Here is a 17,772-nt window from a genome sequence, read left to right on the forward strand (position 1 = left end):
TCTGCCGGCCCGACCATCCTCCTTCGTGCCTGTTCCACCTCAACCGCAAGCTAATCTCTCAGCTTTATCCCACATTTAACTCTCCATATATGACCAAAAAATTTTGAATCATGTCTTCTGATAATTCCGGTCTAAAAACTTCTCTACCCTCGATTCATGCGTCATCCGCTCGACAGTCAAACACAAGCCCACCCAAGTCAAGACCCAGCAGTTCTCGACGTTCGCCGCTGAAACCTAAGCAGAAGCCCTCAAAACCAGAGACAGATCCTCGCCATCTGGCAATAGCTCTACATCATGCCCACCGCATTCAAGCTCAAAAAAATGCACAAGACCTCATTCTCGATCGCATCCTCGAACTTCTTACCATTCCGTCATCTCCATCGGCCGATCCAGCCGCGCCCTCCGCTGAGGACACGCATAAATTCAAATCTTCTCTGATTATCTTTCAGCCTACGGATTATGATAATCTGATACAGGAGAGGAACATCGAAGGCCTCTGCGGTTATGGGCTCTGTCCGAAGGAGCACCGCAAAGAGAAGTCAAGGGGCGCGTTTCGGATAACCTGGGGCGCTAGGGGGAGCGGACCTGGAGGTCGCGGGCGAGATATGAACATTGTTCCAAAGGAAAAGTATGAGATGTGGTGTTCAGATGAATGTGCCGAGAGAGCGATGTATATTCGCGTTCAGCTTGCAGAAGAACCTGTATGGGAGAGACGGGCAGACGACCTGCGAGGAAAAGAGCTCCTTTTACTTGAAGAGGGCAGATCAGCGAAAGGGAAGAACGCGATGTGGGATTCAGGGAGCGTCAAAGAGGTCCTTGGTCGATTGGACAACCTTCACATGGACACAACGCCGGAACCCAATGCAGTAGCAGAAGACATCTCGAAGCTATCAGTCAGGGACGATACTCGGTCGCTCGAGCTCGCTATGGAACGAGGCGACCTGAATCCTGCCCTCCAAAACGGCAGGGTGGATATCCACATTCAGGAGAAGGCGAACGTAACACAGGCCACTGCGCCGGAAATGCGGCCTGGAGACGAAAGGGGAGGCTCCATTGAAGGTTATATGCCGCATGAATCTTGATTTTATGTATGGGCAAATTATCTTTACTTTTTCGAGGCGTTCTACATATCGATACCCAATGTTATACAGGCACAGCATACATACCTTTCCTGCGAATGATTCTCAGGGTCCATCGAATCAGGAGAGCCTAGCTGGCTAGCAGCATAACACTTCCCTCACATCTAGCAGCTACTTCATCTTCCGTAGAAGACTCAAAGACACGAGAAATATATTGGCGATCAAGCGTCATCCCGAAGGAATCGGCGACACCTTTCTCAGCAGCAACCATGTTCCATTTCTCATATGCTGTTTCTAAAATTACCGAAGTCCGGCACGCCAGCCAGAGGGTAACAAAAACACGACCGGACAGTCACAGACCATAGATCAGCCGCATAAGATCATTAAACTTTTTTTCCGATTGTCCTCTAAGAGCGGAAGCGGCGAGGGCGCTCGGGCTGCTGCTGGGTAACAGCAACAACGTTGACCTTGAGGTTGTCGAACTACGAGTACCAAATTAGCCATGACCCAGCATCATCTATAATAGTGGCCTTAAGAGTGAACTTACGCCGAGGCTCTTGAGGAGATCCTTGGTGTCGGAGTCGACATCGAGCTGACCGGACTCGGTCTGGGAGACGTCGAGCGCAGAGATCTCAGGAACGTACTGGTCCTTACGCTCACGCTCCTCCTCCTGTAGCTTGAAGGAGATACCGCGGACAGGGCCACGCTGGATACGCTTCATGAGGTGGGTGGTGTAACCAGCGATCTAAACGCAATTCCCAGGGTTAGCCTTTTCGTCTCCTTATCGATCGCTTCTTCCAAGCCGTGATTTATTCGTGCACTAACCTTGTTGCGAAGACGCTTGGAGGGGATGATAGCGATCTCATCGCAGACACGCTTGTTGGTCTCGAAGTCGAGCGTGAGCTTGGGGTAGTAACGCTCAATGACGACCTTGGCGGAGCGCTTGACGGTCTATTTTTTGCGAGAAAAAATTGTTGTTAATAAGATTTCGACTCCCTCAGCTTCAATTGCAACAGATTAGCAACTCACCTTAGTCCTGACGCGACCCATTTTGGCGGTTGTTGGCTGGCTGGTTGATTGACGGTTTGCGAGCTGGAATTTGAGATTGTGTCGGCTTGTCGGGTATGTCTGGTGGTGCCTGCTCTTGCCCTAATTTACCGCCCACGTGATTGGGGCTGGTGCTTGCTGAGTCATCACTTACAGCTTCCAGCGGGTTGTTTTGGGGTTCAACTCAATGCTTATCACTTGTATGTAGTTACTTAGTTAATAGGATTATTGCCATATGTATTCGGTGCTGCCCATGATGAGCTTGATGTAGAGTCCTACAGCAGAAGCCCAAACTATTCGTACAGTAATTGAGAAACGGAAAACAGGGTTCGGATTTAAAGTACAAGAATTGCGACAACAAATTCGTTTATTGGGACTTGATCGTCCTCAGGAGGTTCTTCGCAACGTCCTCGGTCGACTTCTCCGGCTGCTCGAAGCCGGTAGCGGGTTTTGAGAAAGTGCGAGCTCGGTCTAGCCTGGGGACTCTTCTGTCGCTGGCGCGCAAATCGAAGGAAGTGTAACGTTGGGGAGAAGACTTGGCCGCCTTGTGGTCTTTGATGCCGTATGGGGCCTTAGCATTTGTGGTAGCGCGGTTAGTTATGAGGCTGATCCGCCCGGTTGAGCCGACAAAAGCCCGGATAGGGGTGACATGATATCTGGCACCACCGGGGATGGATGGGTCAAAGGCCGATAGACCCGCGGGTCCTCCTTGCTCCGAGAAGGCAATAGTGCTCGTGTCCTCGACCGCAATACCACCAACACCGAGAATCGGTTTGCCGCTCTTACCCCTGACTCTGCCCCTGGGCCGCAAAATACGTGCCTCAACTGGGCGTGGATGGGCCTGAGGACCATACTGCGGGTGGTTGTAGATCGAAGCATGCGACCTTGCATAAGACAAACCAGCTGAAGGGTGCGTTATTGGGGGTCCGCTGGTCACGTATTCCGGAGAAGCCATTTTACTTGGGGGCGACTGGTAGTACTTCTTGGGCATCCGCTCATTCGGCACCGGAGCAGTAGCAGGAAGATCCAACAGTTCATACACCACAGGACCTAGAGCGAACGGGTCGGCGCGCAGCGTCTTCAAGTATGTCTGGAAGTCCTCCTCTGTAGGAGCGGGCAGATTCTCCAAATCTTCGCCTTTGTCTTGAGCCTGATTCCTGATCTCGGCCATTCGCTTTTCCAGGAAACGCTCTCGAAGTTTGAACACAAGTTGAGGTTTCTGTTTCTGTACCTTCTTTAAGTAAGCAGCGAACTCCGCATCCGTAAGCCCTGAAAGCCAGGGTCCAGTGTGTCTGATTTGTTTAATGTCGGGTTGATCAATGTTTTCGCTCGCCTCCGTGTTGTCGACATCCTGATCAAAAACACTGTGATGTCTTGTGACCATGTTCGACGAAAAGTGTACCTTCGCAGGGAGGGAGATTGGCATATGTAATTCTTGGAATTTCTCCAGAGTCACGGTGTGATCGGACGCGGACTCGAAGTCGGTGACATGTTCGAAGGTGTCTAGTTCATTGATCCTGACAACTGGCCTTGAAGACTTCTGTGATGTCGACTTGGCGGGTAGCGGTCTCTTGAGACCCCAATCTCCTCTCGCTAATGACGATGCCGGTGTGACGATAGATGCTCGGATAGGATGAGGCCGGGTTGCGGTGTCGGATTCAGCGTAGGGCCTCGAGGTAGGAGCCTCCACGGGAGTAAGAGCCTGCGGAAGTGCAAACAGACGAGACTTCCGCAGCAAATTCGCTGTCGGTGATAGCCTGGCTGCTGATGCCATGTTGCTCGCTATAATACCTCGAGACACGCGGAAGAATTTTGGGCTCGGCCGCTCGGAGTTGCGAATAGAGTCCTACGGTGGACGGGAGCGCACAAAACGCAATCTCCACCACGAGTCCCTGCCCGTTTGGGAGGTCAACGCAATCTTCCACTATACTATAAGTCCCCAGACTACAATCCTCTATATCTGAAAGTGCAGTCAATCGAGCCTCTATATATTCTGTTAAGTTTAATTCTTATCTACCAAACCATTCTAGGCACCATTCTCCAGCAGGCTCTTGACCGTGTCAACAACCGACTCCTTTAACCCACGGTACTTAAGACCCAGAACCTGCATTGATTTTGAGTTGTCATATCCGTATACATCTTTAGGCATGTCACTCGGGGCGTCCTTAGGCGGCAGTCTATCCTCCAGCTCAGGATACGCGTCACGGATAATGTCGACGATGTCCTTGTTCGAATAGTGACCAGCGGTGATGAAGAATCGCTGCCCTCCGGCCTCCGGCACCTCGATGGTTCTGACATGGGCTAGCGCGACATCACGGACATCCACCCAAACATACGTGCCGGTTGGCGGTAACGCATCCTTACTGAACCCCCGCACGAAACTGCTGATCCGCGCATTGGAGGTGTTGATGGAGTCAAGGGAGCTAAGGTAGTGCACGACAGGTCCTAGAACTAGGGGCGGATTGATTGTTGCAAGGTCAAAGCTGGGCTTCTCCTTCTCCACGAAGTCCCAAGCGGCTTTTTCTGCCAGGGTCTGTTCGTCGTTCGCGGTCAGCTTTGTTACGACGCGCTTTTACAGGGAGATTGGGTTCATACCTTGCTCGCCCGATAAGTCTGTGAGGAGTCTAAACCTTCCTCCCAAGTGATAGGATTCCAAACTTCCTCACTATAGACCTTTGCGTGGTTTTTCACGTTGACGATCGCTGCGAAGGACGAAGTGATCGTCACCCTTTTCACGTTGGGTGCGTAGGCCTTGATAGCTTTCAAGATGCCCGTTGTTCCCTTGATAGCCGGGTCAAGGAAATCTCTTACCGGATCCTGGACGTTGTAGTGAAAAGGGGACGCCGTGTGAAGGACATAGTCGAACGGGGGGTCAGATTTGACAGCCTATTATGTGTTCACCATTCATCAGTACTGGGTTATAGCGTGAAATATCGTAGCGGAGGGTACAAGTACATACCTCATCAAAAGCCCCATCTTGCGCAACGTCCTTAACGATGACATACGAAAGCTTCTCCTTTGGCGTATTTGGATGAGCAGCTAGGATCTTCTCGCCCTTCTCTTTTGACCGCACTGTCGTGACGACATCAAAGCTTCAAAAGCCCAGTCAGCACAAGTTCAAGCCACTGTTTGGCAGCGATAGGTTAAGGGACTTTATTTACCCTCTCTCCAGCAATTGGTCGAGGATATGAGCAGCAATGAAGCCGCTGCCTCCTGAATGATTCAAGCCCAGTTAGTTGCAGGCTAAAGTAGTCGGGAATTGACCCTTCTTAAGGACTCATACCTGTCAACAATACCTTAGGCATGATTGTGGGGTGAATATCTTGTCGAGGACTGTGGTAATGCTTGTCGAGCTCACTGTCACTGATAATCAGCAAGCAGCTGGACCTTTAAACTCCAGGTCGGTTGCGACGGCATCTATAAGTATGGCGTATACGGACCGTAGTCTTACCCCTCATCCAGCACCCCCACCTTGATCCACCACTTCGAGTATCGTTTCAATGTGATAGGACGCTATTATCATCGCAACATCACGTTTGTTCATATTGTTGTTTGCGTCAGCTGACTCAGCTCTTTAAACCGACGCGGATATAGCGGACCTAGCGGTATAACCGGTTGCTCATTGTCATCAATGGATCCCTGGATGATCTGCAGCTTTTCAGTTTGAACTAGCACGAATTACTGAGAGATCAGTGCCTGGAAGTTTTACATCGAGCTACAACCAGTCTCCCTGACAAACAATTTTGCACGCATAAAAGTAAAGAATTATATATTCATTACTGCAACTATGGACATTGACATGTTCACGTTAAATTCACTTCGTTAAGTCAAGGCTTTTTGAACTTCCTGATCTTCTATTCTGACACAGGAGTAATCGTCGTAACCTCCTTGAGGTTCCTGCTGCTGAATCCGACTCGAATAGTGAAATCGCCCTCGGGAATCAGCCATTGCTGAGACACAGTGTCCCAGTAGCTCAAGTCCCTCCGCATCAGCTCAAATATCACCTTAGTCGACTCGCCAGGTTGCAGAGAAACCTTGTCGAAGCCACGGAGCTGCTTAGGCGGGGTGCCCTCAGGCGTGCTGTCAGGGAAGGTGACGTACAATTGAGGCACGGTGGCACCCTCGACGTCTCCGGTATTAGTGACAGACACAGTGACGTTATAGATAGTCTCCCAGAGCTCGGGGTTACCTCCCGGTTGAATAGCTCTGTCCTCCGGGGCTGAGGTGATGGAGTCGACAACGCGGGTAGCGTAGATATCGGAAATGTTAAAGGTCGTATATGACAGACCGAAACCGAACTCGTACAACACGGGGATGTTGTGTGCGTCAAAGTAGCGGTAATCGATCTCGAGTTTTTCATCGAACCAGGACTGCCAGTCCTCACGGCCGCTAGTGGTCACAGCAGTGGTAGGAGGAGCGTTGTAATCACTGCCGTTGCGGGCAATGGTGTATGGAAGACGTCCGGAGGGGTTGACGTCGCCGTACAGGACATCGACGATAGAATTTCCGGATTCTTGGCCGGGGAAATGGGCGGCTAGGATGGCAGTGACGTTGGGGTGGTTGGCGAAGGGAAGCTCATTGATTCCGGAGGAGTGGGTGACGACTATGGTGTTGTTGCAAGCTGCGGCGACGGCTTCGACCACCTCGGTGCCATTATAATCGAGTCTCAGGTGTTCGCGGTCTGCGCCCTCCTCTGCCCAGGTCTTGACAAAAACAAGGCAGGCAGTTGGAGGGGTAGGAACGCGCAGAAGATCAGCCTGGACGTCGGAAGTCGCTATTTGTGTGTTGTTGAGCCAGAACTGCACGAGGCTGGTGTTGTCCTTCTGGGCACGGGCATTGATAGCCGTCAATGGCGAGACGAGATAGGTGAAGCGACCAGTTCCCGAGCCACCGCCGGCAGCGAGGGTTCCGTACTCATAGGTTGCATCATTGTACGGTCCGTTGGTTATGTCACTCGCGTCGTTACCGAACACAGCGAGAGTTTTGGGCGCTTTCAGAGGAAGAGCGTTGTTCTTGTTCTTGAGCAGAACAGTCGCTTCAGCTGCCTGTTTGCGGATGAGCGCAGCATGGTTACCACGAACATCACGGCTCCGCTCGCCAGTGAGGTTAAAGTCTTGGTACCAGGTGTTGCGGGGAGAGAAAGTGTTGTAGTCGGCAGTTGACGGGTCGACCGTAGGGTAGTCCTGGTCCTGACCAAGCCAGAAGTAGGGGGTCATGATACGGAGAATCATATCATCTATGCGAGATTCTTCTAGAGTGCCGTTGTTCACCGCGGCTGTCACATTTCCGCCGAAGAAAGAGCGGTTTATAAAGGTCTGGCCGTACGCACCGAGACCACCAGGCATGTCCATATCCTGTCCGCTCTTGATACCAGCGACACCGGAGTGGGTAGCACCCCAATCGGACATGACATAGCCCTGGAAGCCGAGCTCACCTTTCAGCAGTCCGTTGAGTGTCTTGGAGTTCTCGCATCCATAGGAGCCGTTGATACGCTGGTAGGAGCACATGATACTGGCTGCCTTTGCGTGGACCGCGTTAGCAAACGGCCACAAGTAAAGCTCATGCATGGTTCGGTCGTCAATGTTGGAAGAGACGGCTTCTTGGATGACAGTTCCCAATGGTGCACTGTCATTGAAGGTGGGGTTACGCATCGTCTCCTGCTCGTTGCCAATGAAGTGTTTTGGGCATGCCTGAACACCCGCATCCTGGTAACCCTGAATAGTTTCCTCCATGGCGACACCGGTGAGATACGGGTCGGCAGCGAAGCCTTCCCAGTTTCGGCCTGAGTATGCAGAGCGTCCCAGCGGTCCAGCGACGGGACCGAGGGCGACGTGAGCACCCTTGGCTTTGAACTCCTGGCCCATGGCATAACCGCGTTCATATAGAATCTTCCTATCCCAGGAGGCTGCGGCGGTGACACCAGCACTGAAGACGCTGGCCATGTCTGTCACGCGGATGGCCAGCGGACCGTCCTGCAAGCAAAGACCGCTGAAGTTGAGCCGAGGGATGGCAATTATGTTGCCCACGCATGGCCCGGGCTGCCCAGTAACCATGTTTGCCTTCTCCTCAAGGGTCAACTGAGCAACGAAGTCCTGCGCTTGAGCAAGAGCTGTCTCCCATCCACCACTACCAGTTGTGTTGGCTGCCATCGACGTCAACAATAGCCTTTACATGGTCAAGTTATAAGATAGGGGTCTTACGTGAGGGATAGACGGCTGGAGAATGCCCATAAGCACCCAGGATGGTTGTGTTCTTTGGCTGGACATAGCTGAACGCATCGTCACTCCGAGAAGAGCCACCGCCATAGTTCTGGGCTTGGGCGCCAGAGGCAGCCAACAGACCCCAGACGAGAATTTGAGAAGCGCTCGTCATTATCGTCATTGTCGCAGCTGTGAAATTGACGAAGCTCAAGGCTGCTGTTGAGAAAAGAAGAGATTTTGGCAGTGATCGGTGTCTCCTACTTATAGATTCCATCGGCAGGTACGGCCCAGCATGGCAAGCCGACTTTACGGGATGTCGGAATGTTCTTCCTGCCTCTACTCCGCACTTTCGCAGTACTACTCAATTCGCAGCGGACCGGTACCTCAACTCGCATGAAGTCATGTCTTGGATGCTATACCACGGATCGTTGACAATCACAATAGTACCAAGCAAACTCTCCCCAGTTGTCCACCTGGAGACCTAACCTAACCCTATGTGGGGTATGGGGACGGGCGGAGCGGAGGAGCAGGCGAATGAGGATAAAAGACATGCTTACAGATGGGGAGGTTGGCGGTAAAATTTGCTATACCGAGTCATTCTTGACTCTGAGGTTTAGCCGACGTTTACCCACGTTGCGCTTTGGGGCTCCTCAGTGACAATGATCGACGGAGATATGGCCTGACTCGGTCAAGTCCCTCTGAAGCTGGCACGAGGCAACTCCAGTGACCGTGGTCGCTGTGGTTTATACGGAGATGTGGGGTGTGGAGTGCATGACTAGTTGGACTTACGCTAGGCAGGGTTTCCCCAATCCCAATCCCCAATATTCACCCTCGGCAATACCCCGATATTCGCACATGGTGTCATTGCTGAGGCGGCAGTGGGGTAAATGACGGGACGGGGTCCAAATACAGGAATATTCTGCCTGCAAGAATCTACTTCGTGTTCGCTCATTAATAACCACGGTTCTCCTGGTCCAAGCAACTGTTTCTTCCGAAATCGAGTCTGTCATGGAATGAACGTGCATTAGTGTCCAAAGAGCCAGAGGGCTCAAGCTCACGACGATCCAAATTCCAATATCTCCCCGGCCGGATGAAGAAATGGCCGTTTTGGAGTACCGTGGACAAAGCCTATATGCCTTTTAGTCGTCCACTGGTACTACGGTCTTACTCCGTCGCTATGGGACAGGTCAATATCTGTTAACAATCATTCACTGTCATGATCGTCGGCATATAGCCGTGTCCAAGGAACACACGCCGACTACTCCATGGACCAAGGTAATCTGCCGTTGACCGAGGTCCCGAAGGAGTCTTGCCGTACGTACTTGGCTCGGCCGTGAAGGATTCAACCTTTACAAGCTCGTAAGCAGGTTGCGCCTACACCCGTGCGCCAAATCCTTCCCAGTGCTAAGCACACTTGTGGCTTGACCTAGCCCGACCAAGACCTACTCTAGCTCCGAAGTGACGTACGTCGAGTATACTTCTCTCAACTTGGCAGCCTGGAGCCAGCGGGAAATCTGACCATGAGTTTTTCTCTACGGCTGGAAGTGTTCCGGGCACCTTACGACATGGCGGGACGGTATCATGGCGCCTGCGCGTACTACAGACTAAGTGGCTGCCGGATCGCCCGTCCGATGCCAACTTTCTCCTTGCTCATGAGTGCCAAGAATACGGGCCATCCGACTCGTGCAAATGACACAACGGCATACTTATGCCGATGTCACCGTACTGTGTAGAGTCTGTAGACTGCAGGCTACACGATGATATCAGATATCCCGACCTTTCCCCGATGTGACGACCGGATTCCCAACTGGAGTCCAGCAAGCAAGCCTCTGGGCCCGGCCGTCTCCGGAGATTTTTTGCGGACTCAGATGGTCCTGCTCCAAATCATTGCCCATAGGATGGCAGCAGACGGGACGCACGGAGGCGCGAGACGAGTCGCGTGGTATGAAAACATCGGAGTGGTGCCGATAGTACGGGTTTGGGTGGGGTGACTAGAGCCGGAGGACTGAAAACTGGAGTGGCGATGAAATGCCGGTCAAGGTAGGCTTGATTATAACGGGATGTGACCATTACTGAGAAGCCGCATGCTGTGCTCAAGCTTGCCATCTTCATCGAGGCGGCCGTATACAGGGCCGAATGGACTTTGCCGAGTTACATTTGGTGTGTCTCCTGGCGCTTGCAAGCACGAGTTCTATTTCTCGATGGCATATACACATATATCCTACAGGAGTACCCTATCGGTTTGCCGAAGTGCGAGGCCTCTGAGTAGTACGTATCGACAGGGACTTGATCGGCGTAGTCCTACGCAGGGCCAAAAAAAAAAAGAGGAGAAAATATATATGGCTACGCAGTACATGCATTATTCCCGTGCGCCATTTACTCTGCATCACTGAAAAAGACCAAATCAGTTACCTCCAGCAATCAACTCCTCACAAGCAATCTTGTAGACTAGAACTTTCTAAGAAAAGAATGCTGTAGATGAAGCTGAGCGCATGAGGTGGACGATTAATCTATCAACCGCATGTTGACGCAAGCCAGGGATTCCGCACCGGGTAACCTAGGCTCAATAATAGCAGTAACTGCCTAGTTTGCTCGTAGATATTCCCAGTCCTGGACAAAGTGCCAGAGTCAGAATGGCTGACTCCATTTCCAGATGGCGGGGGTGCTTTCTTGGTTCTGTAGACCCCGCTCCACCACAATTTCACCAACCTCGTAGTACATTGATGATTAAAATGCTGCACAATATTCATCAGTCCAGGCGACGTTAATAGCAGATGCTGACGTCTTCCTATTAGTATCCTGTTACAGCCCGATCATTCACACAACAGCAGCGGCGGGGTCTGCTATATTATTCTGCAAGCATTTCCCACCTGACCCCGCGTCTTTTTTTTTCAGACCGAAGAGGACGTCTTCTCTTATATAACCATTCTGGCCCGGTCCAGGCACTCAGAGCTCGAGCATGGGCTTATTGTTGCGCCTAATAGAAGTTCTCTCTAAAATCCGTCGTCTCCAGAACTTGTTAGCATAGCCTTGGGCATCAATGATTAATGTGTGTTCCGGCTGATCATAAAGTACACACAACCCATGAAAGCGCTGTATTAATGCAGGACTCTTCTTGTAAGTAATTCGATGCCGATGTCGTGCCGATACCCGGCAGCTTCTATTGGGCGTTGATCTACAGACTTGCGGTTCTTAAGCAGAGCCCATAGTGGCCTTTGCATCGAGCTACCAATCTACTAAAGTCGGGCATATGTCAAAGGACTGGGTCAGAGTGTTCAGCTCTTCACACCTCTGCTCCTTGAGGAAGGTATCCTATTATCTGGTATGTGGATGATGCATGAAACAAGCAAGTATCGAGCATTGACAGCGCTGCTGAGGCTTGGGATGGGCTGCCGCTTTCCAAAAGATGCACCTAGGTCAGGCTGATGGCCTGCTTGTGCATATATTAATGCTGTTTCAGGCATAATACGGAAGCACCTCGAGCATGGTTGGTTGTCCCGGGTATTGTGCTGACGCGGTCTGATGAGAGTAATTTTGATGGTAGAGCTAGTATTCTGGATTCAATATATAATAGTCACACTGAAGCTCTCAAGGGTCATTTTCTGTAAATATGCTATTAGCCTCTTGTCTACCTGTGACATATGCCCCATCACGGTGTTGAAATCTTGAATTGGTAAGTATGCGCTTTCACGTGCTTTATACTGTCCGCAATATATATCTACTGTTCTACCACACGATCGCTTCATAGTGTTGACTTCGTACCACAAGTATACGAGTTTGATCATGTTTCTATAGAGATTCGTGAGCATTTACTATTAGGACATCCTATTTATGCCTTAGACTCTAGAAACTATAGTACGTAGTTAGCTACATATGCGTGTAAAGATTTTGCCACAAACACCACGATCACGATCGCTAAGACAACCCCAAGATGAATTTGAAAGAAAACTGCCCAGCGACACCACATATTCGAGCTACTAGCTCATGCAGGGCGACGTTGATCTGTGGAGCGAAGTGGATGTGATCTTCGGCCTAATCGCATCCCTGGTCGAGGAGTGGGTACTAAACTAAACACCGTGCTACCAGGATCATAAACATCTAGTATACGGGTAGACCATGAGATTTTTCTACAGCTATTGACACTTTCAGATACAAGAATACTTCCTTTTATGGTTTAGAATCGTCTTGGGCCAAATCTTAGGGCCAGCAAAATAAGCGACAATTATAACAACTCACCTTGTCAATTATTGCAGTCATAGAGGTGAGTAGCATCCCACCCACTTTTTCCATTGCACTCAGAGTCCTATCTCCCCAGTCTAGCCTGTTATGACCATGATACTGGAATATATGAATTATTCAAGCTTCAGGTGCAATCTCGAGCGTGCAACCCCCAGATCGGACCCTGAAACTGTCAGCGCTGCAAGTATCAATACTGCGCGAGGCATTGTCGCTGCCGTCTAAAGGATGCAACAACCACACATATTACGTTCTGGCCGCAGATGTGCTACCTTATCCCAAGTATTATGATGGACTTCCTAGAACCCTATGAATGTCCCTGCGCCGCGAATATTGCCGGCAAACATGATTAATTAGGGTGGTGTTTGGTATATCTTATGCAGGAAATATTATAGACCATGGAACTTGCAAGGGCCGCTGGGGATGCGGTCTAATCTGATCGGGTGTGCTGCATACAGTTTTAATAGGCTGCGTATATTCCTCCAAGTCTGTTGCCCTCAGGGGCCATTGTCACAAACTTGCCAGTGAGCAATATCATGTCTTGAGTCCAGCCTGGCTGTCCGCGGCGGCTAATATATATTATTCTCCGTATGCAGAGCAGTACATGGCCTTATTGTTGATGAGCAGCTTTTTACAGCTCTCCCCAAGATGAAATCTGATTTTCGCGTTTTTGGAATCGCAATATATAGCCTTGCAGTGGGTCACAGTCAGACCATGTTCCGGAAGCTCAGGAGCGATTCTTTATCGTGCGTGTGGGAAAAGGAGAGCATTTAAGGATGTCATATTCCTGCGATTATATATTGGGAGGTGGCTCATGTTATTCCTGCCGTTAAGGATGTTTTGACTTCCATGGTGGCTTCAGAAATGGGCGATTGTTTGCGATTGTTACGTTGTTGATGATTCATGATCACACGTTGGTCCGTTCTGTGGAAGGCAAATGGTCAAACGACTTGGCTGATATATTGAGTGTACATGAGCAACTGCGAATGCTCTTCTTTACTTGATGTAAACATGCCTGCGAAGACACATTATTCCTAGGCGGTGGTATCCGGGCCGCACCTGTAGCTGAGGAGCATAGCTGGGGAGTATGAAAGGCGGGCATGCTAAACTACATGCTCACGATGAACGCTTAAATTAGTTTCTTTGCTGGTCACAAGGAGCCACATAACGAGCTATCTCTATGCCTTTGCCTTTTCCAGGTATTGTGGCTTCCAGAGTCGGAGCCCAGAACCCTAGGCTTGCGCCATAGAACCAGGTAGAATATGATTATATCGCGATGATGTAAGGCCGCAAGCCATCAGTTAGACAGGACACTGAAATATAAAAGGGGTCTCCTTTCCATGAGAACTCCTGTTGCCACCGTCGTATAGTGACGATCTGCCATAGAGAAACGCGGTCACTTACGTTGAGCGGAGGACTTGATATCCTCTTGCTCAGGCTTGATCCATCAAGCCCTAATAATGAAGTCGATGCGATAGCCATCAATCATTGGCCTTCAGCCATGGCAGCATACTGAGTGTGTTCTTTCTCAGACGGCACAAACAACATGTTGATGGGAGCCATATCTGTGGAGATCTGTCCTTGACCAGGCAGGGAGGGATTCTCCGCCAACTTCAGGAGCGCAAAATATAGGACGACTACTGACCTTATGACATCTCGCAAGCTCGTGAAAATACAGCGCTTCCTACGGCCCATTGACAGCTTTGGTCGCCGTGTCAGATAGCGCGAAGCCCAATATGGCTCCAGAAATCGTCACTGAGCCGTGATGCTTTTGGTTGCGACGGATCCAGGACGACCATGCTGTCCTTGTCCTCCCTCCCGTTTCTCCCGAAGCCCTAGCATACCGAGATAACAACCAATCCACCAAAATGGCGCATTTCTCGCACTTTGATCCTTGGATTCGGCCGTGACTGCTCCGGTTCGAATCGAGGGTATTCGCAGAATCCCGGGAAGGGTAACACTGCCCTTCGGGCAGCCAACGACAGGCAAAGAGGGGTTTTGTCCTCCATAGAAACTAACCCAAAAAATGGGCGTCTAGCTCGTTCTTTGTGGCTAGTAGTTCCTGGCGGACCAATATCGGAAGCAAGGACGGCATTCAATTCGCTGGATTGGACGAATTTGAACTAACGGAGCGGAGTAAGCCGTGGTAAAGGCACTAATGGGGACAATTCCGGGACATCAAAGCGCGACATGCCACGATGAGTGAGGCTATCAACGGCAGCGGGTGGTTTCGGGAGCAATTGCCGTCTCACGATAGGATTGGGCGGCGGTAACTTGGCGAAGCGGCATCGACGATCTGCAAATAGAGAATCGTATGGTATCCTGGAAAGAAGAGCCCGAATACTGCTAGGAGAGATGGGACCGTATGAGAACGAAACCCGGCGAACAAAAAGGAAGATGAAAGAATTGATCCCCAACTCGCGAATCGAATACTCGATGGAGACCCATTATTGTGAACGGCCTCGGATGGGCCCGTTAGAGTGGCCTGAAGAGGTTCAGAACTGTTTCGGGATTGGCTGTAGTTGCGAGAGAAACAGACCCACAGAAGACCCCCGAATGCATGTCAAAGAAAGCGTGCGTACTTGGATAGTTTGGGAAATGCAAGGTTATGAGTTTTCACGCAGCATTCAAGGGGTCATAGCGAAGAGGGAGCGCCTCTTGTCTTTCTGGCTGACATGCGCTATGGGTAGAAAGAATGCTGCATGAAGTCAAAATGGCTGTTGTGGATATTGTGTAGATTTTAGCCTGAGGCATCAACTATGTCACATGTGGAGTCAGTCTAACGGCAGATGACGACACCGAATTGAGTCCCAACTTCTCTGTACCAGTAAACATGTTATCACTTCAAGTTACGACGTCTTTGGATAAAGATAACAAGGCAGCAAACGGTGGGTCATAATCTTCAAGGCACATCCAGGTACAAACGTCATGATCCGGCAGCGTAAATGGATTCGATGCTTGAAGGTATCTACTCCAAGTAGATAGTAATAGATACTCTGCATACTTAAAGAGTAGTAAAACGGGGTGCGCTATATCTGACGCTACGCCAGCCTCGGGTCCGCAGTTGCCTCGTTGTTCCGGCTCGACGGTTGCAATTTCCGACATAACCAGGGGCTCGTCGGGCAGCACAGAACGTCGTACAAGCGGCGGGTGTGACTGGGCAGACATGATGGCATTAGCCCAGTTGCATATTCAACGCGTTCGTAGGCAATAGTGTCGGCAACAATGGTAGTATTTCGAGCAAGGAGTAATCCTGTTTTCCAGGACCCCAGATCTGCGTAGTTCGAAAAACCAATCAGAGGCCGGTTGAATGGTCTGGTGCTCCGTCCTGATGCAATGGGCTGTGGATAACGACCGGTTCCCCACCCCGAGCCACAGTATGGCTATGACCTTCACTTCAGGCTGCATCTCGGTCATTATTGGCCTCAATCTCGAAGTCTCACTTCTCTTTCGACTCACCGGTCCACTGTGAACGCTTCTTCTCTACCCTTCCATCGTGCCTTCCTTGTTTGGCTGCCTTCTGCTTCAGAAGTCTATATAATCCCATCCCCGCCCAGTCAAGTCACACTCTCCCTTCCTTCACAACCATCCTCATAACACAACACAACCCAAGACACATACCATCCTCTTTCTCTCTACTACCTCACCTATACCTACTCTATCTACGCTAGGTCACTTGAGCACTTCTTAACCCTTGCATAACACATCCTCTCACAATGGGCAAGGCTATTCACTTCGGTGGCGGGAATATCGGCCGTGGCTTCGTTGGAGAGTTCCTCCATGAGGCTGGCTACGAAGTCGTCTTCGTCGATGTTGTCGACGACCTGATCACTTCAATTCAGAACACTCCCTCATACGAGATCACCGAGATCAGCGAAGACGGCGAGAAGACAAAGAAGATTACTAACTACCGCGCACTCAACTCCAAGTCTCATGAAGCCGACGTGGTCCAAGAAATCGCGACTGCCGATATTGTGACGTGCGCTGTTGGACCGCGGGTCCTCCAGTTCATTGCTCCCGTCATCGCCAAGGGTCTCGAATCTCGCAATGTTTCCACCCCACTCACTGTCATCGCTTGCGAGAACGCTATCAACGCTACCGATACCCTCCGCGGCCATATTGAGAAGAAGACCAAGCCAGAGATAATCAGCGAGCGTGCCGTTTTTGCCAACTGCGCCATCGACCGTATTGTCCCTAACCAGCCTCCGAACAACGGTCTCAACGTCCGGATCGAGAAATACTGGGAATGGGTTGTTGAGCAAACTCCCTTCAAGGAGAAGGGCGTCGCGCACCCCAACGTCTCCGCCATCCACTGGGTGGATAAGCTCGACCCCTACATTGAACGCAAGCTGTTCACCGTCAACACCGGACACGCCACGACTGCCTACTATGGCCACCTTGCTGGTAAGAAGACTATTGCCGATGCTCTCCACGACCCGAAGATCCGTGAAAATGTCCACAAGGTCCTAGACGAGACTGCTTCCCTGATCATTAACAAGCACGGCATCTCTGAACAAGAACAGAAGGAGTATGTCGATAAGATCATCAGCCGTATCTCCAACCCCTACCTCGAGGACGGCGTTGAGCGTGTGGGTCGGGCCCCACTGCGCAAGCTCTCCCGTAACGAACGCTTTATCGGACCTGCCTCCCAGCTTGCTGAGCGCGGCCTCAAATTCGATGCTCTCCTCGGCGCTATCGAGCAGGCTCTCCGCTTCCAGAACGTTGAGGGAGACGAAGAGAGCAAAGAACTCGCTAAGATTCTCAAGGAAAAGACGGCTGAGGAAGCTACCAGCGAGTTGACTGAGCTCGAGAAGGATCACCCTCTGTATTCCCACGTGCTTGAACGTGTGAGAACTGTTCAACAAGAGTCCAAGTAGGATCAACACCACCCCGGCAAAGTTGTCTCAGCGCCTCGTTGTCACAACTACACCCTCCCTTATCGCGTTTCGAACACACGCTTACTCACTGCCATGAAGGGAGCCGACTCGATCACGGATTTGAAAGTCCCCAGGCGAGTTTCTTCTCCAAACGACGTTGAACATGTCTGGCCGCAGGACGGAACTTGATTGTGCATGGGATACGGCGAATATGGTCTCGGCATGGGGTTATGTATTATGGAAATCTCGGTTTAGCGTTATGATTTGTATGTAATCGCTTAGATGCAGTGCACTAAGCTAATGAATTGATGATCATGATATCGAGTTGTCCCT

At 50.8% G+C, this 17,772-nt stretch overlaps 7 protein-coding genes across 7 annotated transcripts, besides 1 other annotated feature; 3 read left to right on the forward strand and 4 right to left on the reverse strand.

Moving 5' to 3' along the window:
* Positions 1–17,772: part of a sequence feature (contig 1.102 645..132643(-1)) that runs on past both edges of the window.
* ANIA_05980 (Rtr1/RPAP2 family protein phosphatase) lies at positions 111–1,082 on the forward strand (the record flags this gene model as incomplete). The annotated part of the gene is made up of 1 exon (XM_658492.1): positions 111–1,082. The coding sequence occupies one exon, from the start codon at positions 111–113 to the stop codon at positions 1,080–1,082; it is 972 nt and encodes a 323-aa protein (XP_663584.1).
* ANIA_05979 (40S ribosomal eS17 domain-containing protein) lies at positions 1,339–2,164 on the reverse strand. Its single transcript, XM_658491.2, has 4 exons — positions 2,109–2,164; positions 1,905–2,030; positions 1,627–1,824; positions 1,339–1,561 (listed from the first exon to the last, which is right to left on the reverse strand). The coding sequence occupies exons 1-4, from the start codon at positions 2,127–2,129 to the stop codon at positions 1,487–1,489; spliced, it is 420 nt and encodes a 139-aa protein (XP_663583.1). The 5' UTR covers positions 2,130–2,164; the 3' UTR covers positions 1,339–1,486.
* On the reverse strand, positions 2,364–3,920 carry ANIA_05978 (mitochondrial 37S ribosomal protein bS1m). The gene has a single exon (XM_658490.2). It carries the CDS (start codon positions 3,898–3,900, stop codon positions 2,494–2,496), a length of 1,407 nt encoding a protein of 468 aa, XP_663582.1. The 5' UTR covers positions 3,901–3,920; the 3' UTR covers positions 2,364–2,493.
* On the reverse strand, positions 4,106–5,494 carry ANIA_05977 (SDR family oxidoreductase). Its single transcript, XM_658489.2, has 5 exons — positions 5,410–5,494; positions 5,288–5,339; positions 5,086–5,218; positions 4,722–5,012; positions 4,106–4,659 (listed from the first exon to the last, which is right to left on the reverse strand). Exons 1-5 carry the CDS (start codon positions 5,429–5,431, stop codon positions 4,153–4,155), a joined length of 1,005 nt encoding a protein of 334 aa, XP_663581.1. The 5' UTR covers positions 5,432–5,494; the 3' UTR covers positions 4,106–4,152.
* Positions 5,981–8,507, reverse strand: ANIA_05976 (protein bglG; the record flags this gene model as incomplete). The annotated part of the gene is made up of 2 exons (XM_658488.1): positions 5,981–8,268; positions 8,327–8,507. 2 exons carry the CDS (start codon positions 8,505–8,507, stop codon positions 5,981–5,983), a joined length of 2,469 nt encoding a protein of 822 aa, XP_663580.1.
* On the forward strand, positions 11,968–12,261 carry ANIA_11497 (uncharacterized protein; the record flags this gene model as incomplete). The annotated part of the gene is made up of 3 exons (XM_050612308.1): positions 11,968–11,999; positions 12,075–12,181; positions 12,212–12,261. 3 exons carry the CDS (start codon positions 11,968–11,970, stop codon positions 12,259–12,261), a joined length of 189 nt encoding a protein of 62 aa, XP_050467030.1.
* On the forward strand, positions 16,158–17,768 carry ANIA_05975 (protein mpdA). Its single transcript, XM_658487.2, has one exon. It carries the CDS (start codon positions 16,279–16,281, stop codon positions 17,437–17,439), a length of 1,161 nt encoding a protein of 386 aa, XP_663579.1. The 5' UTR covers positions 16,158–16,278; the 3' UTR covers positions 17,440–17,768.

Source organism: Aspergillus nidulans, chromosome I, assembly GCF_000011425.1.
Source record: "Aspergillus nidulans FGSC A4 chromosome I".
NCBI lineage: Eukaryota > Fungi > Ascomycota > Eurotiomycetes > Eurotiales > Aspergillaceae > Aspergillus > Aspergillus nidulans.